Source organism: Mixophyes fleayi, chromosome 3 (genome assembly GCF_038048845.1).
Source record: "Mixophyes fleayi isolate aMixFle1 chromosome 3, aMixFle1.hap1, whole genome shotgun sequence".
In the NCBI taxonomy this organism is placed as follows: Eukaryota; Metazoa; Chordata; class Amphibia; order Anura; family Limnodynastidae; genus Mixophyes; species Mixophyes fleayi.
In genome coordinates, this window is record NC_134404.1 from 181,700,464 (window position 1) to 181,724,340 (window position 23,877).

Below are 23,877 nucleotides of genomic sequence, written 5' to 3' on the forward strand. Positions count from 1 at the left end.
CCCTGCATCCACCTGATAATTCCAGTTGTATCAGATTTCAAACTCCAAATACAGCATGCTCTCTTCTCCCAGTTGTCACATTACGCAAGACTCATATCAAGTATTACTGGGGGTGCCAGAAGAGGGACAAGTACCAAATTGCTTCACCTGTAACACATAATTCAAATAAACCATTTGAATCCTCAATTCATGGCAACACTTGTCATTCACTTTGCAAGGTGTACTGCTTCATATCATACTATGTTATGTCCATAAATTAAAAATACATTGCATTGCAAGACTTAAATTGGAATCCATCTATATTCTACATAAATCTTTTTAGATAATATGAGTTTGATACAAAGGTTATTTTAAAACCTAATATTTAGTTTCCTGCAAGTGAAAAAAATCCTTTTACAACCATCGTCATGCTATAAATTTGACAAGCTTTTTCTATTCATGATTATTTCCATTAGTAAGAAGGAGCAGAGATCATCACAATAAAAGTATGCAAAGGCCTATTAGACCTCTGTATGCTCTCTTGGAGATCAGCACAGAGCAAACCTTAATGGATTTTTAAACACTCAAAGTGTATTGGCTAGTAGCAGCGAAACAGCTTCTTGACAGAGGCAAAAAATATATAAATCAAGATTAATATCTACATTTGACAGTGCTGGACTATTTCTGTATGTACATGTAGACATCTATATGAGTCAATGCATATTGAATGCACACAAATGAAAACCCTTCAGGCATAATTATTTTCCTTACCATAGATTAAATACATATTTTACCAATACTTACATTTTATCAAAAGACCTACAGACTTAAACATCTTAAATCTCAAGACTTTATCAGCTAGCATTGAAATAATCTGATGTTCAATCTAATTCTTATCAGTTTGGAGTTGGAAATTAAGCTTTGTAAAAATATTTCCAATTCATAAGTGATTATAAGATGTATATTTAAAATCTAATACATCCCATTTTTTTATATTCACAAGTTATGTTCACCATGCAAGTAAATAGGCAGTTTAAGGGCACCGAGCACATTGAGTGCAGCAACCAATCAGCATTTTCCTGGAGGAAAACAAATGTCAGTTTGGCCGTTTTTTATTTCTGCACATTTGTAATTTTGTCCACTATTGTGTTTTTGAACTGAGCAGAGCACCAGAAATGTTATATATTATTTAACAATAATTCCAAAAAAAGGCTACCTCATTTGAAATTGTCACAGCATCTTGTCTTTAAGGGAAAGATGTGAAGGAATTTAATGAGACTTATAATGTTTTAGCCAGATACATCCACACGGTAACTCATTTGGCTATTGCCTCCCAATGGAAGACAAATGCTTTATCATAGACAGTATTGGTTGCATCGTCAAAACATGCAAAATTCACCACTCATGCGTGGGTCATGAATGTTGCAGTCTGTAGGTTTATAGATAAATAGTTTTTGATGTACGCACACTAATCATGTACTCAGTGGTATTAATGGTGTATTGTAATGATGTCTAAATGCTATCTCTTCTGACTTTCTTTAAATCACAATATAGTATAAACAATATCTGTAATGAAGAATTAATTTTACAATAGAGCTATGATCCCTATTTCCTGAATGATACAGGCGTGGATAATAATAAAACAAAACATTTACTCTTTACACCAAAACATAAAATGTATATGGTTCAAATCGCTAAAAAAACACAAACAAATTTGATGACCATATACAGAATTGGTAAAATAAGTGAGTACAAAATGTAATGGCAGAAATTTCTCCGGTATTCATGGAAACTGTGAGCCAGTTCACAATTACATTATTAGTAATATAGTAATAAAGAAAAAGATAGTATCTGGGTTCTTGCGTACTTGTGTCCCAGTCTAATAACTTTGGTCCGGCGCTTCTAGCTGGGAGTTGTCCTGAGGGAAAAACAAGCTGGCTGCAAGGGATTCATGTGCGTTCCACTGTGGAACACACCAGGTTTTTTCCGGGTTGATGTTTGGTGTGGAGGCATGACTAACGCGTGGCTGCATGAAATAACAATCTGTGCTGTATGAAAAAATGAGCTATTGCTGATATGTGAGAATGTGCAAAATTTTAATCTATTTGGAAGTATTGGACACTTCAATCATTTTACATGTATGTTTTTCTTCCATCTTTTCAAATTCCAATAAAACATATCATTAAAAACCCTGGAGTCTAGGGTAGATGAGGCAAATTGCAGCAAAATGTAGCACAAATTATAACGTAATTCAAAATCAGCAATGTATGGACATTTTGAGATTATCAAGAATGGAATACTGTCTATGAGCACTCAAGCATGGCAATACCTGAGCAATGTCTTGCAACCATGTTAATGGTGAGCAGAACCAAATGGGTCTCTGTGGATATGAATCTAATGCTAATAGTAAGTGGCAGCCTTGTTAAGACTGACTCCATTTTTGTGGAGATTTTTTTCTCTTAGGAGTTTGCATAATAGCCTGTTTTGACACATCACAAACTCAACATCACTTGGTTTAAACTGAGTAGTGCAAAACTGTTTAAATGAAATAACATTGACACATTTAACCTGTAAGACAGCATATTCCATGAAAGTGGACTTAACCTTTAAAACTACTCACTTGTTACATACATGAGCACTGTGTTCTCTCCCATGCAAATTAAAAAATATGGGAGCTATAGTATTGTAGCTCTGTGCTGAGTTCTGACAGGCTCACATAATAAAGCATCAATAACATGTAATGACATAATTGACATCATACTGGATAGCATTTATGTACTACTGTATAAGATGACAACAACATACAATTATTGGTAAAAACAATACTGTGTATGTAACATTTATATGCAATGTGACTAATGGTGATTCATGTGTGTGCTTTCTTTGTTTTAGCATGTGAACAGTTGTCTCTGGGAGTGGCTGCTATCTTTGGACCTTCACACAGTTCCTCAGCAAATGCAGTACAGTCAATATGTAATGCACTTGGGGTTCCACACATCCAAACCCGCTGGAAGCACCAAGTCTCTGATAACAGGGATTCATTCTATGTCAGCTTGTATCCAGACTTTTCATCACTCAGTCGAGCAATCCTTGATTTGGTGCAGTTTTTCAAATGGAAAACAGTTACTATCGCTTATGATGACAGTACGGGTAAGAACAACTTCTTAAAGACAGACTTAAAGTGTTCAATGAAAGTGATAAATAGATTTGTTTCAAGAGATAGATTTAACAAGCAAGTCTTTAAACATTTTCTTTCAAACTAGTCTCATTTTAAAGATAAAAACAGTCTGAGGAAACTATTGATTTAGTTAGATCACTCTTTTGACCTTCTGTCTGAGTAAACAACATAGCATTTTCTTCTCTGACCTTCCTAAATGTTAATCGAACCCATCCATGCCATTGGGGACTGAAGACACCATTTTTTTTTAACATGCTGTCTCTTCTTATTAAAAGTGTCCTAATTATCATTAGGCACATTTTCAGATTACTATATGATTTAATTTTATTTGATAAACTAGAATATGTTTACTACCACTGGTGCTAATAGTTATTTTTTTATATTCTAATTGGGTGTGAAATATATAGTTTTATTTTTTAGTCGTCAATGCTTCTATGCTTAGCAGTGGTTTGAATGAAATTATATTCATGTAATAGCTGTCTGTGCTAATCTGTTTAATAGCATTACAGTTGCTTCATAAAACTAAAGCTGTGGAAGTGTCCCAAAGTGGTTTATTATATGAATGACCACCCTAGTGCAGCATAATTGAGACACAAATGATGTGCCTTCTACAGGCACAATGACACAGAAAGAGTTTTCATAATTAAACTAATTAATACTGTTTGTAGTCTGACAAAAAGAAAGCATCAGTAATATTATAATGGTTTACTGGGAGAAACTGAACAATGTGTTGACTCCATAAGTGAAGTGGAAGATAGGTCAGAAATGCATACACAATAAAATGAGAAATACTAAAACATTGCATAAAATGTTGTCACCGCAATTACAGGATAATCTTTTTACCCACATTTAATTTTTCCTTTTAATGTACCTCTTACTCTTAAGTGATATGACTCTATAAAAGAGTCAAGGAAATATTTTCATTCAGTGTTCAATTATCAGGACATGTATGACAGGGTGTAACATTTACCGGTAGCAGAGACTGAATTTGAGGACATGGCTGACAATAACAGGAGTGTACAGTGTTAGATGGAGGTAGGACAAAATGATAACTGACTCAGATGGACATTCGGTTAGAGATTCAGAGGAAAGCTGAAGGGTACTGATAACATGTTAGTGTCAAGCAATCAAGAGGATAAACAGAAGGGATTGAGTGGATGACACATTCAATGAGGAATTGGTAGGAGAGGGAAGTATACTGGGGACCAAAAATAATCATTGTATGAGAAAAGAAAGTTATGAGAGGAAGGCTGTGACGTAGCACAAGAGTCAGATATTAAAATATCAGACTAAATAGTCTTACAGTGCTATAGCCAGATGTCAGAATTTACTCAGCTTAGACAGAACAGTGTTTATATATACTACCAATAGAAGTTATACAGCCATAGAAGCAGGTATGCAAATGAAAATCAGGAATGTTATAGGGTCATAACAGTTAAGAACTATGGAGCTAGACACTGTTACAGATTTGGAAAATGTGCAAAGCTGTGCAAGAGCTTGGAAAAAAGGAATAGCTACAAACAGCCTACTTAGCTGAGAAGATAGGGAGAATGTTACATATTATGGTGGACTCAGAGTTTGACCCATAGGTAATATTGGTAGGTAATTCCTTCACATCAATTATACTTTTCTAAACTAAAATCTGTATTCAGTTTTTGCCAATTTAAAATTACAAAGGCAGCAAAATAAAATGGAAGAACAGTCACACCTCCAGTAGTAAAAAGTGGAATAAGATTACAAAATAGCAACAATAAAAATATAACAAATTTATATAAGAAATTTGTGGTAAACTACAGAATGATGACTGATGAATGTATTTACTCTACCTCTTGTCAGAAGCACTTACAATCAACAGTCTGGAAATAGCATAGGAAGAAGGTTACAGCACACACCACTATTGTCATATTGTTGGATTTTCTATCAAATTGTGCATTATTTATTGATTACCAATGAAAAAGGTTTATTTTGTCAAAGTGAAACTCATCCCTATTTATCTGTGCACTATTCTCTTCACTGTAATCATTTTTCTCTTGGAGCCAAATTTGTTTCTCAGGTTAGTGTACAAATACAGCTAAATCTTCAGCTATTTGTTTTTTTAGTGTTTAAATATAACATATGAGGTTTGTAGTTGTTAAATGTACAAGTGCATAGTTTTTAAATAGCTTTATATTATGGATACCCAAATCAGTACAAATTCAACAATTTTCCTCGACATTCTTGACCTGGCCTTCGTCTACACATCTGTTAGGATTGCAAAATAGATAGATTTTAGCAATCAGGATTGGGCCATTACTTTAATGGCATGCCTTTTGCTCAATCTAGGTGATTGTGAAGTGGAAATAATAATATATACTATTAAACCAATGTGATCATAAAGTAAAAATGTCAAATTCTGAAAAACATGTAGCTCCATTGTCTCCATATTATCTTGAGCTATACAATATATTAGAAATATACGATTGAAAAAAGAAAGAAAATTTTAATTTGTGGTCCCAATGAAAGTAGAAATTATTTTGCATGATTTTTTTTTTTAATTTTGCAAATATACACATTTTAGTTAAGAACCACAAATCATCAAAATGTTGCAAATACAGGTTAATACAATGCACAATTTAAATACTGAATAAATGCATCCTTATGTACTGTATGATTAAATAGGTAAGTTATTAAAAAAATGTTTTCAAAGACGTTTTAACCACTGTGTAGTAGAAACATTAATTTCATTCCCAGACAATATGTTGAAGAACTATGACAGTAGCTTCCCTTTACCTCCATTAAATATATACGAGTCTGTGGCAATTTCAGTGCTAACCATTCATTTTATTGTCACGTGTTTATTTAAAATTTGGAATTTCAACTATTTTAGTGTACAAATTTAAAGCTGTTTCATGGATTATAGAACTGTTGATTTTATTGTTAATGGAATACTCTAATTTGGTGACTTTATCTAGCATTATGTGATAGTTATATTTCTTTATGTGGTAATTTTTCTATTCATAAGGATATTTTTTTGAAGGAATGATATTTTTGCCATCAAGGATGGCAATATTAGTGATTTTGTTATATTCTTGCCACCTTTCAGTATTGCCTCTACACCTCCTACCTTGGAGATCTTATCAGCTCCTTTGACCTCCAATATCACTTGGACACTGACAATACCCACATTTAATTACCCACATTACTCCTCCCCTAACCTCTCTCCCTCCCTCATCTCTTGTATCTCCAGATCTCATTTTGGAATGCCCTAGTGCATTCTGACATGTAATATGCCTAAAATGGGAATAATTGTCTTACACCCCCTGTGTCCCCTCACTTCCCTTCCTCTCCATATCGGTTGACAGCAGTACCCTCCATTCTTTCAAGTCCACTGCCTTGGTGTCATTCATGACTCTTTCCATTCATTCACAACCCACATTCAGTCACTCACCGAAATCATGCCACCTCCACCTTCACAGCATCTCCAGGATCCAGCCCTTTCTCACAATGGGAGTAATGAAAACTCTCATTCACTCCCTTTTTATCTCTTGCTTAGGTTATTAGCTCTCTGGCCTTCCTCTCTCCCGCATCTCCTCACTTCAGTCTGTCCTCAATGCCTCTGTCCAACCAATTTTCCTCTCTCATCACTCTATCTCTGCCAATTGCTTTTCTGGCTCCCCATCTTCTGCAGAATTCAGTTCAAACTTCTCACCCACACATACAAAGCTGTCAGCCACTCCTCCCTCTCCTACATCTCCAATTTTATTTCTACCAACATTCCCTCTAATTCCCTCTGTTCTGCCAATGGCCACTGCCTAATTTTCACACTGATTACTTCTGCACATCTGCCTCTAAGACTTCTCCTGTGCTGCTTCCCAACTTTGAAATGCACTCCATGCCCTATTACAATGTTCACTAGTCTCCAATGCTTCAAATGTGCCCTAAAAACTTATCTCTTCATTTAAGCCTACCAGTCCTCTTCCTAAAAAATTTTTCTCTGCAACCACCTCTACTCCCCCACTCAGTGCCACACTTTGTCACACTAACTTTCCTCTAGGCTCTAAGCTCTTATGAGCAGGTCCCTCTGTCCTCACGTTTGCTTTTCAATAATTGCACCTTCGGCCTCATCTTTAGCATCTATAGTCCTGTTTTCCCAGCCCTATTTCTCAATCCCATGCTCCTGGGTACAGGTTTATTTCACAATGACACTACTTGTCACTTTATGCTCAATACCTAGCAGTAGTTGTTCGTAGCTGTTTTCTCTTTGGATCCATAAATTCTTGTAAGACTATTTAACTACTTTTTAATATGTAGCATAGGAAATACTAGGTCTGAAAAAGCTATAATAATATGAATTGAAAACATCTCTATTTTATTTGAATTGTCCTTACCCCGCATACATTTAATGAAAGTGTTAAACCTTGTTTGCTTTCTAGATGCTTCATGACGGAACCAAAAATTAAAGTTGAAAGTAAATATTCCTGATGGATATCACTGGTAATTGAGAACTTGTCCAAGAGAAATTCTGAGTGTAGGACTCTCGCTCAGGGGAAAGAGTGCAAAGCACTTAGGACTGAAATCTCTGAAATCCAATTTAATCAGAACTGCTTTCAAATGCCTTTTCTGAGTAAATAATTATAAATAGAGCACTTGAACACCCCAAAAACTTGTATCATGTCTATAAATTTCTATGTTAAGTGAATGAGTCTTCTTATTCTGCTTCTTATTCTTCTTAATCCTGCTAGATTGCCATTAATGAGTGATGTGAAAATGCCACATAAATGGTACACAAGTAAGATATACTTTTAATACACATTATAATTGAGGTTGTCAGGATTATTATGGGGGCTTTTTACATGCCTAACATGTTAACATGAAGGATATTTTATTAGTTATTTAATAACAATGTTTCAAGGAAGACAAAACATTCATAAATTCATTATAACAATACTTAAAAATCCACCTTAATTTGTCTTTTGTGTTAAAGGTTTTGGGAAACATGAAATATTTCTTCTGTCTACATATATACAATTGATGTATGTGTATTTGATATTGTTTCTTATTTTGGACAACTTCATAATGGCTATAAATGCATTGAGTTTTTGATTGTTGTGTTGACCATCTTATTTGTTGTGCTGTGACTTTGTAACTTATATTAGATTTAGATTTGTACTTCCAGCGTATTGGCTAGTATTGTATACACTAGGTGTGAATCCTGGTAATGTTTAATGGGGTTAATATTATAATCAGAACACACACAGCTTTGTCCCAATTGGCCAAAATAATTGGTTGCATGTATAAATCCATTCAATGCTGCTCTTCATAGCAATGCAGCGGTGAACAAGTGTGCACTGCAATTACATGGTCTTTTAAGTGAGGAGTAGCTAGTAATATGCTGCCATAGTCCTTGAGAAGCACAAGGTACACACCCAGGAGCTTGTTGACGCTCCATCACTCTTTGTCCTGAATAGCCGCAGTGTTGGGAGGTATGCAGAATTCTGAAAGATGATGCCAACAGTCTAACAGATTTTAGGCATACAGTAATTGTAACAGGGATATGCGGGTATTTATTAATGCAATATTTTTTTCCTGCAGCTAAAGCTTTTTAGATAAACTACCTGCAACTACTACTGTCTGGCTCACAGTTTTAATAAATTTCCTATTATTATGACGTCAAACAATATACCATAATCAGATGACACATAGGCATAAGGCATCATAATTCTGATACAGAATATAGCACTTCAATTTGTCACTCTTGAAGTTAGCAGAATGATGCATCAGAGGGTTGATTCTACCCACTGTAAGGTTGGCATAGTTCGTTTCTCCATGAGAAAATAAATTTGAGGTTGCTTTCCCAGCCAGACTGTGTTTGCAGGTAGTTTAGAAAATAATCTGTAGACAAAATGGGGCCAAGGGCAGAAATCATGGTGGGCCCTTCAATATTCTGAATGCTGGACCAACAGCTTAGTTATCAATATTTGCAGCCACATTAGACATCTCCAATAGGTGTTATCTATTTCCCAATTTGTGATAAATCAGATTCACAAATTTGCCAGCAGCAAATCTCAGAAAATTGTCCAACTTTCAGAATTAATTGAATATTTTCACCCATATCTTTCTGGCAAGAGAAAGACATTAGGCCTTATATGTAGAATGCACAAATAAATGTAGGTAAAGATTCGAAATATTAACATATACCACAAACTTTATTAACTTTATTTTTTATTTTAACAATTTATTCAATTTGAAATCATAGTGCAACTCTCATAGGGGGGAATTCAATTTCTCACGATAAACTTCCAGATATCGCTGTGGTGTCTGTCTACGCTAATTTCCGTGTACAACGGTAGACGAACATCACTGATTTTTCTGCATTCATCTATGGGTGCAAAAGAAAAATCAGTGAAAATACATCAACGCTTAATGCCTTCACAACCGTTCTGCAGGCAAACTACGGCACAGTACAGAATTGAATTTCCCCCAAAGATTGGTCTCTGCAATTTGTGGGGTGGGTAAACGGAAAGTAGGGAGGATTTACTAATTATGACTAATTCCATGCAAAATACAGAGACAAGCATTATAGCATTTTATTTATTTTTGTGAATTGTAGGGGGACTCATAAGTGATGCAAATCTTCTTTTGCTAAATTATAAATACAATGGTTTGATGCCACATATAGAAATTGAAGGTGATTCCAATTATCCTTATAACCTAAATTAGGCTTAGATATTTGAATTAGATTTTCTAAAACTAAATTGATGATATTGCTGCACCAATATGTATTTATTAGCATGATTTATATAATTTATATTTGATCATTATTTTTACATCACTACTCACTTTATAGAAAAATGATCTTCAGTAGGACTCACTTTATAGGAAATATACAAGTAAATAAAATGTGCTTATGGTAATACATTTCTTTGTGTTATTTTCAGTGTTAAGTTAATCTTTAATTGAAAGTATGCTGCATTCTTTATTATATTGCAAAACTTTAAAGTCTTAATAAATTTTATGTAATTATTCAAAGTAATAAATTAGTTTTAGTAAGCATCACTTTCATCGTTAAAATTTTAAGTACATTTTACTGCACGCTTTGTAATGAGCATGTGTTGTTCTGTTTTTATAATGTTGAAGCTCTATAAATGACAACATTTATTTAAAACATAATTTCTATAATAAATAAGAAACCTCAAGCCAATATTTCCTGGAAGGAAAAGTCATCTTGTTAATTGTGTTGTACAATTCAAAAAATGCATGTTGTCATGTATCCTGCTTCAAATAATGATCATTGTCTTGTTTGAAAAGTCACAAGTGGTCATTTACAACCAGATTAAAATTGCTGATTAGTATGCTTCATTTTGTGCCATAACTCCCGCTTTGCTTATTTAGGTTCACAAACCAAAGAATAATAAATTTGTTATGTAATTCAGGAAAATAAGTTGACATGGCTGCCTTTAATTCAATTGCTATATCAAGTGTTTTTCTTATTTTCAAACACATTGATTTATCTGTACCTAAATATATTGTTGCTCCACCTAATACACCTCATATGAACAAATGAAAACCCAGTTAAAGCAGTAGATCATAAAAAATCCAATATGGTTTAAAATTAATTTTACTTTGTGAAAAATCTCCAATTTTAATATCTCATGAGCATAGCAGTCTTAGGAGTAGATTCAACTAGGCCGCTTTGTTCTTTAGAACAACGCGGGCTGCACATTACTACCGTTCAGGGCCGCCTTCTGAAAAAATCAGGCCCAGTACGGGCCCCCTGTGCCACCTGGGCCCCGCCCTCCACCCGGGCCCCCCCCTCATGAGCGCCCCCCCCCATGAGCAACACATACTTTCATACTTACCTGGGGGCCCACCGCTGGTCTCCGCTATTCTGTCTTCTGCCTGGCTGTCACCAGGCACCACGATCCGATCGCAGGGGTGGAGGAATCATTCCCCCTGCGATCATATGATCTGTCACAGGCAGAGCACATGATCGCAGGGGGAATGAATCCTCCACCCCTGCGATCGGATCCTGGTGCCTGGCTGTCACGGTGACAGCCAGGCTGAAGACAGAATAGCGGAGACCAGCGGCGGGCCCCAGGTAAGTCTGTGCTGAGCTGTTGTACTGGGCTACCTGGTGAGCCCGGGCCCGGTACAACAGTACCCCCCGTACCCCCCTGATGGCAGCCCTGCTACCGTTATTACAGTAATTTCTCCGCATTTTTGCTCGCAGCTCTATGATCTAAATGATCTAAATCCGCAGAGAAATTACTGTAGTAATGGTAATAATGTACAGCCATTACCGTAGCAATGGTAATAATGAGCAGCCTGCATTGTTTTAAAGAACAACATGGCTAATTGAATCTACCCCTCAAAGCACATAATTGTGTCAAAATCACTATGCTTAGGAATAATGCAAATCTCCCCACCATATAGTGCAAAAACACTTGCTCTTTTTTACAAAACACACTGCACCTCATTTAGAAAGCACACTTGATGGACAGCGTAAAACACCATTATTTTGCACCCATATGTGTAGATGGTCTGCCCGGCACACGTTAAGGTGCTTGCCTACTTTCTGGTCTCGAATTGAGGTGGAAAAATCTGAAGACATACTGTGTATGTAAATGTCACATCAATAGTACAACCTTCTACCACTTTATAACCACTTCAATTAAATACAACTTTTCAGTTTTCTCCTAAAATACTATTTGCCTTAGCCTTATTTATGGTTTTAATTAATCATGAAAATGAGAAGACATTGCCACTGTCTCTATTACACATGACACTTTGCATGTGAAACTTTGTTTTACATTGAGCAAAGTGCACCTAGAAATGTGCTTCACTGCAAAGTACAACTTAAAGGCGCAAGATGTACCCTATTTAAAAATCTAGGTAGATACCAATACTTCTCCAGCTCTGAGATAATAGTGTATTTTTTAGAAGGATAAGGCCTTCCATGGGATTTGGAAAGGTATTCCAAATCCCATGGAAGGCCGTTACCTTCTAAAAACTATGCAAAACTCCAATAACACATACAAAAGCGCATTCTACTGCAAAACTGCAAATACATCAAAACAGTGAATTAGGCTTTGAGATAAACACCATCTGCAAGGTGATATCACGGTCGCAGTCAGTTTGCATTAGCAGAACAGTACTCTAAAATAAAATAGTCACAGTATTGAATGTGAATTATAGAATGTTGGATTATAAATATTCTTTCGTCAGATATACACATATGCTCTGTTTTATAATACAGGCAAAAATCTCTTTAGAATACTCTTCTAAAGTACCTCTCCAAGTAATTACTGACAGCGTATGCAACTCCCACATTTTTACAACAGTGTCCAAATGAGATCTGAAGCAAGTCAAAAAGCTGAAACTAGTCATGGAAGGATAATTCTAGTGAAAGAGGTTTGAAATGACATTGGCAAATGAAAGCACGAGATGCAAAAAATAAAATACTACTACTTCTACTACTAATATTACAACTACTACTACTACTAATATTACAACTACTTCTACTACTACTTCTACTACTACTACAATTACTACTACATACTACAATTACAACTACTGCTACTACCACTACTGCTACTACTAGTACTACTACTAAAAAGTCAATTATGCTAATTTATCGCCTTTCCTCATTTTAAAGGATTGCTAAACCCCAAACTTGAAATTTTCTCATAGGAATCACAAAGGTCATTTAATGTTTTACATCATTTAATGTCAGCCTGATATTTCACTGCAACTTTATTTTAAAAAATAAAGTATTACCTCTCCAAGTTAATTACAGACAACTAAAGCCACGCCCACATTTTTTAGAACAGTGTCCAAATGGGATTTGATACAAGCTGAGACTACCGTCATTTCAGCTGTGTTGACATCATGGCCCTGCTTTGAGTAAGAAATAAACACTAGGGTTATATTTCCAAGACATTTTGTTTGCCAAAGTTCAGTCACATTTATATATATCTGAACAATCAATCACTGTGAATGTTATTTATTTATTTTATTCTGCTTGCACATCACAATTTGCTTCAATTTTGGTCTCATTCCCTGATCGCAGCTACAATTTTCCCATCAACTTCCTAGTATATTATACGATATCTATGGAAATTGTCACAACTAGATATATATCATCTCGAGTATTCACTAGCCATCAATTCCCAAAATAACACAGGTTCAACAAACATGAAAGGTTTAATTTCTTAAGCTATCATTATTGCTAAGTGCATGTTTAGGGAGAGTGCTCTAGACCGTGTCCTTCTCTACTTTTTTGGTTTGACTAATAATTCCAGCAGTGATGGTTGGTGACAATGGTTACGACTGTTTTGTAATTTATCCAATGGGATTAATGCAAACATTAAGTGATGATGACTTTACAGATTGCACTTTATAATTGTCATGTGCAGCTTCAGTTGCAGAAATATCAACATGAACATTATCATCACCCTCATCACCACCAGCAAGGACAACAACGCTAGATGTACAATTAACATGCTCATTTTTATTTTTAAAACTGCCATCTAGTTTATCCATTTTTGGGTTTCTCCCAAAAGAGATTATGCTGCTGTCCTATATGTTGCATCAGGGTGGACATTTTGAGCTTTGTTCCCCAGGGACCTTCGACTGACTGTAAGTGCACATACTACTCACTTGACCATTGGCAATGTATCCGTATTACTGTCACTCTGAAAACACTTCCAAACTGATGCTTTTCACTTTGCAATGGCAAATGGTCTTTTAGATAATGTATTTTTTTAATTCTTGAATTAGGTACTTTCTTGACGCTTGTTTTAAAAGCATGCAGGTGATGTAGAGCTAGCAGCATAAGGGCTGTCTGTTATTGTATTATCCTTTTCACTTTGTCTTTGACATATTCCTGCACATTATATTTGGAGAAGCGTAGAGTGGTGAGATTTGGGCTTGTCAGTTGGTAGCAGGCATTTTTTTTCGACTTCTCATCTGCCTGCTGAATTGATTGCTCACCCTCATCCTCAAATTCATGCTAATAGTCACTGGCTCTTACTTGTAGTGATAAATATGCTACAGATGTATTTTGTTTTCACCACTGCCAGGACCTGACATATTGTCCTCAATGGCCGCAATGGTGTGACTACATAATGAAAGCACTGTGCCATGATTTGAAAAAAGGGTATGAAAGGATTTCACAAATGTCATTATCATTTAAACCAATCCGGGCTAACTAGTAATTAATTGTATGTGCTTAATGCAGATCTATAAGCAAATTCAGTACAATGAACTTGATATTGTGGCTTTCCAATGCAATAAGGGCTTTAATTACTGACAAGTGAGTGAAGTGGAGGCTAGATCAGTAATAGGCTAGGCCACTGCTCATGTCATAATCACAAAAAGCATTCAGAGAGGTTTCACTTTAGCAAAAGCTCCAGGAACAATGAGCCAGAGATGCTATAAAACTTCTTTTATCTATGTATAGACATGTGACCTGTTGGTCCTTGCCAATTGGCTTATACATTCCATTCACTGCTATTGGCCTAATTCTCCAGAGGGGTGTACATTATGCAGCAAATCTTAAGCAAATCTGGACTGATTCACAAATTGATTTTAAAATTGCTTACATTAAGCTGAATTTCAACCATCTCCATCAGTCACCATCTGTCTGCTCTGTTAAAGCACCAGCTCCCTCCTAATCTGCTGCAGAGGGGTGATACAGAGTTTGAAACATTAGTTAACTAAAACACTCTTTTTACTTAATGTATTTTATTCAGTACAGAAATAGAGTGTTTAATATACTGTATGTTACTGCAAAATAATTGTTTTAATGCTTTCTTTAAAAAAAAAAAAAATCTGCCCTATAATATACATGTTGACAACATTATAAACAAACCCCTGTAAATGATTCTTGCATAAAACTTGGCTAATAATGTTACTGCTTATGATTGGTACTAAAGTTAGGAGTCACAACTGGATAGTCCATCCAGATATCATATCCAGGCAAATGGAAATCTTAACCTGTAATGGAAAATTAAACAGCCCAAGTCTGACAATTCCAAGGCAAAATGACTGGGCAAACTGTGAGTAAAGCTTTTAATTTTCAGGAGTCTTAGGAGTTTCAGGAGTCTCTGTGTGGTTTGAGGTTTGTAATCAGTGCAATGGGAAAACAAAGCGCAGTACACAATGGTGAGACTTATGTATGATCTGTAAATACATGTTATCTACATAGGTCTTTGTACTAGGAATGTCACCTTCTTCTTCATGTGATGCGCATGGCCTTACTATCCACAGACCTTGACAAAAACATTTTGGGTGACTGAATTATTCATTAGTGGGAAATGTATGTCAACACCAATAAGATATTCACATACCATCCAAGTCATTTCTTAGTTTTGCTGTGAAAAAATTATGTAAATATTTTTGACTAGCAATATACACTCTTGACATTTGTTTTGTTACATGTTGGTATTCTAATCATGACCCCACTTATAGGCTGTATTTTCACATACATGTGTGGTTTAGTATGCATTGTAATTTGAACAAATTGGTGGTTCTAAAATAGCTTTTTGAACTTAATGCAGGAACTACTCCCATGTAATTGACAAGATTGCTTTCTGTTTAAACCCAAAAAAGTATTTGTAAACGTTTTTCTTCTGTTTAAACTAGAAATAAAAGATTTGAAAACTGGTTGTCACGATTCTCAAACAAGATTCTGTGACACAAACTAGGAATTGTGTTCTCTATTAACTGCAATTCAAGTGGGTTAACTTTTACTTGGCTTTACTTAACTTTCCAAAAATGTTTCCATTGCACGTTACAGAACACATACAAGTAACAAGTGTGTGCTTACTCAATATAACAATTGTTTTCTCTTTTAATATTCACTGAGTTGCAGTACCCTATGTTTTTCTATATTTTCCACATTGCCCTGGACCCCACAGCACAAGGAGGTAGGGAAAAGCTCCAGTGCTACTCAGCAGCTTATATCCAGCTCTAAATCACGTCATGAACGTTCATGTCTCTTAGACATTACTGCCTGTACAGCATATTGCTAAATAACAGACGAGAACATAAAACATTTAAAAAGAGTCCAATCCCACTTGTGACTTTATTGACAAGAAAGCTTAGTGACACTGTTTACTGCACAGAAGATGTTTTTAGTGCAGGTCAGGTACTGAAACTGTAACTGACAACTGAATATAGAACCTGAGTTGGGAACTGTGTAAATAGTATTTTTATGAGTGAGAGAAAACAGCATGCATTCTCTGTTAATGTAATTCACAGCCATGTACTAGTAGAACATTGTGGCAATGCTGGACTGTGTTCCTATGTGTCTATTTAATTGCCAGAGACTCTATTCATGTCAATGTAACACAGTGAGTAAATTTCCTAATTTTAGCTTGGGGACCCTTTTTCCTGGGGCTTGCTGTTATGACTGTCCCCAATCTAATGTAAAAAATTGTATAACCGACTAAGCACATGTTTTAAACAACCATCCAGTTTTCCACAACAAATAGGACCCCACTCATGTGTGAAAACCGGACTTAGATGAAACTGTGCACACCAAACACATTTTACATTTGAATAAGTTTCCCCATCTTTGTTAGGAATAAATGAATGACTCCTGAAGCCCATAGAATTAAAATATATATATGGTCACTTTCTCCCCCAAAAAAGGCAAAGTATATAATAGATGATTAAATACCATTTAAGATTCATAACAATATATGGGTAATATAAGCAATGTGGTACATATATTAAGCTTCGGATTTATTAAAGTTTATGGTGTACTTTTGCGTTTAGGGTCCTTATACTACATGTGTATTATACGAATTGTAAATAATTTGCTAAAGTGAAGTAAGGATAAACAAAAATCAAATTTTCACTGAGAAGTAAAAATATCAACTTTCTTGTATTCCTCAAGTACTGTAAGGGTCAGTTTCGAGTTCAATTCAATTAGATGAACATGCACAAAGACAAGTATTTAGATATAGGGGCGCAGAGAGGTGGGGGTGTTTAGGGAAAGGTACTAATTACCTGGGCCCAAGCATGCCGGGGGCTTTAGGCCTTCACTGCAGACCACCAGTTTGTTTTTAGTTTTTACAGCTGGTGGTTCAGTGGGATTGCAGTGCAGGCAGCCTATGTGGTCCATGCATCATACATACATAGAATATTGTACTGCAGTAGTACAATATACTATGAATACATTATGCAGCCGCAGTGAGTAGTATGTGATGTGATCTGGCCGCCTATGCATGGACTGGATAGGCTGCCTGCACCCCATCTTTGTAAGGTAGTAGCTAGATCCCATACGGATGTCACTGTGACATCACCAAATCATGTGGCTGCAGCAGTCACATGGTACACAATGCAGGAGGTTGCTGGAATTCCTCATGATCCTGTGCAGCTGGAAGTCATTAGTGGAGAAAAAGGTAAGAAGAATGGGTAGTGTGATGGGGAAGAGGCATGTGTGTGTAAAGCATGTAGGCAGAGGGGGAATGTGTGATTAAAGCATGTCTGCAGAGGGGGCATTTGTAAATAAAGCATGTGGGCAGGGAGAGCATGTGTGTGTAAAGTATGTGGGCAGAAGGAGCATGTTTGCGTAAGGCATGTGTGAGTAAAGCATTTGGTCAGAGGGGGACATGTATGAGTAAGGTATGGGATCACAGGTAGACATGTGTGAGTAAAGCTGCTGGGCAGAGGGGACGTGTTTGTGTAAAGCATGTTTGCCAAGGTGGTATGTGTGAGTAAGGCCTGTTGACAGATGGGTATGTGTGAGTAAAGTATGCGGGTAAATGAGCCATGTGTGAGTAAAGCAGGTGGGCAGAGGGGGGCATGTCTGAGTAAAGCTTGTGGACAAAGGATACATGTGTGAGTAAAGGTGCTAGGCACAAGGGGCATGTGTGAGTAAAACATGTGGGCATATCTGTAATGACAGTGCTACAGGGCTCCTTCCCTAGACTACGGGAGCCCTGTAGCACCAAGTTACTGTATCCTCTAATGAGGATATATTTAATTATATACATATAATGATGCACAGTCATGCCTCCAATGGTGACACCATGACACTGCATGGCAGCACATAACTTTACATACTTGTAGACTATTAGGGGCCTACATGAAGTTGCTGTTGCAGGTCCAAAAATTCCTCTTGCTGGCCCTTTTTCGATGGAAATGTACAAAGAGAGGTTCTTTCTGTCACCTTTGTTGTGTTACACATATGGCATTTGCTATTCTCCTCTCCACATCGTCATAGGGCAATGAGACATTAAGTTCTGCACATACGCTCACACAGTACTATACATATGCATGTGAACAGTGAAAATAAATTAGTAGTAGTGATTTAACAAAATTGTTCATTTGGGACAGTGGCTCCTATAGGATGCTTTCCCAGCGAAGAGTCTATAGTAAAGTGATCTCAATCATTGACTTGGCTTTTGCATGGCGCACAAATTGCTATCAGGCCGCGCATGCTAATAGTAAAATTAGCGACAGGAGGAAGCAATGGAGCATGAAATCTGCTGGGGAGGGTTTCAAAGTTGCTGGGATACTCTCCCTAGAGGTTATAACGGCTAATGCCATCGGGGTCAAGATCCAAAAGCTAAGCTTTTCTGAGCTTAATGAATTGGTCTAGACTTTAGTAAAATTGCCAGGATAGTTGTTTCCGTGTGATTTAAACTTTGAAAAATTAGCCCCATGTTTTGATATATTTTCATACAGTATGAAAAGGACAATTTATCAGTTGAAACTTGTGACTGCTGAAACTAATAATATAAATTATAAATCACTGTCCCCATGAGATAAGCACACTGTGCATGGAATGTAAATTCAGTAAAGTTTGATTTTTTAACCTTCAACATATTCGCCATCATTTGTGACACACTGTCCACACACTCAATCAGTTAAATGATCTGGAGACAAACAAATATTAATCCAAAATTAACATTACTAATACATAAAAAAAACTTAGATCTCACCTTTTATATGTCATTTACAGTGTGCTTCTATCATGTGTACATCATACTTGCCAACTTTTGAAACCTCTGCTCTGGGAGATCCTGGAGCAGAGGTCATGTGACAGGGGGTAGGAGGAGACTTGGCGACGCTATTGTATCACCATAGCCCCGCCCCTGCTTTGAAATGCTAAAATTTATGGCATTTCAGAGCGAGGGGAGGGCCTTGATGACACAAAATCACGTCATTAAGCCCCACTTCTGTCATGTCCGGGAGAATGCCTGCTCCCCCAGGAGTGTGGGAGGACTCCTGAAATTTGGGAGCTTCACAAAAATTCCGGCAGGGTGGGCAAGTATGTGTGCATCCACAGCTTAAAAACTATTAAACCACCCTACATACATATTAAATATACTATTTAAGCAGATTATAAATAAATGAATTACCAAGATTTCTTACATTAGTTTCCTCACCATTAATAATTACAAATACACACATATTCACTTTTTTCTTATTTTGCCTTCAAGCATTATCTCAGTATTACACATTTTCCACAACATGACATATTACTCAAAATCCCAAGCAGGCTATGGCAGCTCCTGCTTCTAAGCGTTTTGTGCTCTTTATATTGATACTCCAGGGAGTCTTGCAAGCTGAAAACTGTTGAATATGTGCCAGCATGTACTCTGTTTATTTATAAGAATTTACTGGAAAAAACAAATGCCCCTTGCTATTTGTGCACTAACAAAGTAAACATATGACGTACATAAAGCACCAGAAGAGTTTTATTATAGCTTTATTAAAGGCGAAGTTCCTTCAATGATAAAAACAAAACAAAATATATTACAACAAGACTGTTGCTGATTGGGTAATTCTGATTGTGATTACATTATCAGTTTCTCCACTTTATGAGGTGCCTGGAATGTATTATTTAGTAAAGTACCTGTTTGTCTTTAGCAGTCAATATATAAATGAAAAAACAAGTAGTGCTTTCAATATGGTAATTATATGTTATTAAATCCTGATTTAAGTCTAGAAATTAATTTTACTACTTTTCAAATGTGACCAGGCGAACACAATGTATTCTGTATCCATTGTTTGCTATATCAATATTCCATTACAAAACACTCAAGATACTAAATGGCGCAGAGTGTCAAAATGGTACATTTACCATGCCAGAAGTCGAAATAAAACATTAGCAAATGCTCATCATTTTTAGACACATGTCTTCACATCAACAAATTTGTGCGTAGCTGCATAAAATGTAAATTACAGCAATATGCATGGTCAAGATGCATTAGAGATTTAACCATTTGCAAGTTAAGCACATTATTTTTTACTCACAAAACAGCATGTCATACATCAGTACTACTAATATGCCAAAATCATTTGAACACATTGTTAGACGTTCCACAGCTTTTGAATTTTCAGTATAATAAAAATACAATTTGTCTACTTATGAAAATTCTCCGTTGGTTTTTATGTTTTGTTTTTGTTTCGAAATTGTTGCTGTTGTTGTTTGGCAGACATAGTCGCAATTGAACGTAACTGTATCATTAAATTTGTATTCTGATAGAAATTACCGATTACGCATTGTCAACATTGCAATTGAGCCACAGGAGGTTTGTATTTTTAAATGTGATTCATACAAACTTGTAAATGTGCTAAAATGTATGATTTGCTTTAGACATTGCTATAAGCTTTTAATGTGTAAAGCTGTTTAAAACTATCAATAGGGTGTTGGTAGATATAATATTGGTAATCATAATATTACCAACATTTCAATATTTATCTTGTGGGTGTGTATACTACACATATACAAATATTTACGGTAATTTGTGCAAAGGCTCATCTAGAAAAACACTTTATCATTACTTGCTTCATATTTTATGGTTCATGATGCATAAGATATTCTATGGTAACATAATGCATTCTAGGCATTAACTGGTTTATATGCTGTGCAAGGTATGTTGTCTACACAGACAGCCATGAAATACACAGCATGGAGATCAATTCATCAAAGTGATGCAGATAGAATTTTCTTTTTTGCATATTTCTGCCATGCAGTTTATTGTTGTCTTTTTTATTAGTTATTATTAGTCTTTATTTATATGGCGCCACAAAATTTCCGCAGCCCCATACAGAAAACAGACAGTGGACCATGCAGGGTAGTACAAAACAGAACAGTGAACAAAGATACCAGTACTTCAAAAGCTCCAAACATAGCTAGCATAGTGAAGTTGGAGGAGAAGAAAAAGATAGAGAGACAGGAGGGAAGAGGGCCCTGCTCATAAGAGCTTACATACAAAAGGGAGGGAAACAGATGGGAGGCACAATGGGGAGTCAGAGGAAAGAGGAGCGAGTAGCGGAACAGAGGATGAGTGGGGAGGAGATCAGGCGTGAGGGTGGTATGCTTTGAGGAACAGGTGAATTTTGAGTGCCCGTTTGAAGGTGCACAAATTAGGGGACAGTTGGATGGAGTATGGGAGGTCATTCCAGTGGAGGAGGGCAGTCCGGGAGAAATCTTGGATTCTGGAGTGGGATGAAGTGATCAGAGTTAAGGAGAGGCGATGGTCATTGGCTGAATGCAGGGAATGGGATGGAGTGTGAATGGAGAGGAGGTTGGAGATGTATATGGCAGTGAAGTGGGATAGGGCCTTGTAGGTCAGGGTAAGAAGTTTGAAAAGGATTCTGTAGGGGAAGGGGAGCCAGTGAAGGGCAAGGCAGAGAGGTGAGACAGGAGCGGCGGGAAAGGAACATGAGACTCACATCCGAATTGAGTATAGACCTGAGGGGGGCGAGACGGGAGCCCGGTGAGGAGAAGGTTGCAGTAATCAAGATGAGAGATAATGAGAGCATGGATGATGGTTTCGTAGCATCCTGAGAAAGGAAGGGCCGGATGCGGGGAATGTTGCGGAGTTGGAAACGACAGGATTTGGATAGGGATTGAATGTGGGGGACAAAGGAGAGAGAAAAGTCAAGAGTGACACCCAGGAACCAACAGGAGCGGCAGACGATCAGAGCAGGATCGGAGAGAAGGCCCACGCCGTGGATTGGAGTAGCTGATGGGGCTGCCAGGGATGGAGCATCAAGAGGCGGGCGACAGAAACTAGAGCCGGCAACAGTAAAAGGCGTCCAGGAGCAGGCATCCAGCAGCGTGGAATGAGGCACTGGGTCGGGTCCGGAGACAGCAGGACCGTTGAAAGACATGGCAACCAGAAAGTAAGCCCACGCCATGGGCTGGGGTGGATGCAGCTGCTGTCAGACGAGTGGCAGAGTTCACAATCAGAGATCCAATGGATGAGAGAGAAGTATAGAGCAGGACCAAGCCAGGCTTCTCCAATAGAATATGGAGCCCAGAGTCTGGGCCCCAGTGGAGAGCACACATGGCACATCCGTGCTGCTCGGAAACAGGAAGTCGCTCATTAAGTCTCTCACTTTAAGTTGCTCACTTGTGGACAGCATGGCATTAGCCTATTGGGAGAAAGACAAATAGAGAGACAGGTCGGGAGGTATGAGACAAACTGCAAATTTATTTACTTTTACTATATGTATATATATTACGAACACAAATCTTTGCTGGAAAATGTGGGTGTAGAAAGACTGGAGTGCCAACTTTCAGGTGTGAAACAAAACATACATAATAAGATGCAGAACAGAGAACAGGAACTTCCCAGCATGCATAGACAATGACTACACTTCCTGCCAGGCTCTGGCAGGTCATACATTTACATCCTTCCCTTCAAGGTATAGATAATAGTTTAGGCCTAAAGTGGCAGTGGGGTAGGATGGGGCAAGAAGCTAATGGGATAAAAGGCCATGGAAGAATTAACACTAAGCTACCACTAGTCCTGGAATTTTGGGTTAGGCGCGGATACCTGACCAGACCTTGTGATGAACAGATGCATCACTGGTTGATGACTGCTCTAAGCAAATCTAAACATTTAGGCAGGTCAACTGATAGTCTTGGTTCTAAAGGTATGGTCATGGGCCGGTCAGATCTTAAGTCCAGTGTAGAATGAAAGAGTTTGGGGTCAACCATAGTTGGATTGGTTGCTGGAGGAACTTCCTCAGGCAAACTCAGCAGGTGGTAATAGTTTACACTCATAGGTGGCACCCTTAGCTTTTACCATGTAACTGTTGAGACAAGCAGATTCTTGGAGAATTGTGCCAGGTCTATCATGTCCACAAGAAATTTGCATTCGGACAACTTGCCCTGGAACAAGATGTGGGAGACGAACTGCTGCTCATTCATAACTTATTTTGTTGTGTGCTTGTAGGTAAGTACTGTTTGAACTCGTACTTTCTGTTGCAATTGTTGCTTTGTAACTGGGATGAAAGTCCTAGTGCGATGTGACAATGACTGCTGGGCAGATAATGGTAAACCATCTCATGGAGTATTTCTTAAGTTAAGTAATGCTGCAGAGATATCAGTGTTATCATGTGTGCATTTTTTCAACAGGTGTTTGGCTGAGTAGACAACTCTTTCTGCTAATCCATTGAATTGAGGATAGTGGGGGCTGCCGGTAGTGTTTTTAAAGTCTACTCATGAATTGCATGGCATTGTCCATGATGAGTTGTTGGGGGATGCCATGTGTTACATAATGTCTCATGAGTTTGGCAATAACAGTGGCACTAGTAAGATTTGGTAGGTAGTCGATGTCAAACCACATATGGATACTTCTTTCAATGTCAAAGAACATGGTAGACAAATATAGTTAATCTCTGGCCCCAAGCTTAGTGGCTTCAAGGTCTGTGTACCCCTGATGGAGCTGCTTTGTACAGTACTATTGCAGGGCGATGGTATTATG

The 23,877-nt window shown here is 37.2% G+C and overlaps 1 protein-coding gene across 3 annotated transcripts in view; it reads left to right on the forward strand.

Annotated features, from left to right (window-relative positions):
* GRIK2 (glutamate ionotropic receptor kainate type subunit 2) overlaps positions 1-23,877 on the forward strand; it is a 519,986-nt gene that overhangs the window by 207,641 nt on the left and 288,468 nt on the right. For all 3 annotated transcript variants that reach the window (XM_075202839.1, XM_075202838.1, XM_075202840.1), the window contains one exon: positions 2,872-3,129. In XM_075202839.1, the coding sequence (XP_075058940.1) occupies positions 2,872-3,129 (258 nt within the window). The remainder of the gene's footprint in view (positions 1-2,871; positions 3,130-23,877) is intronic.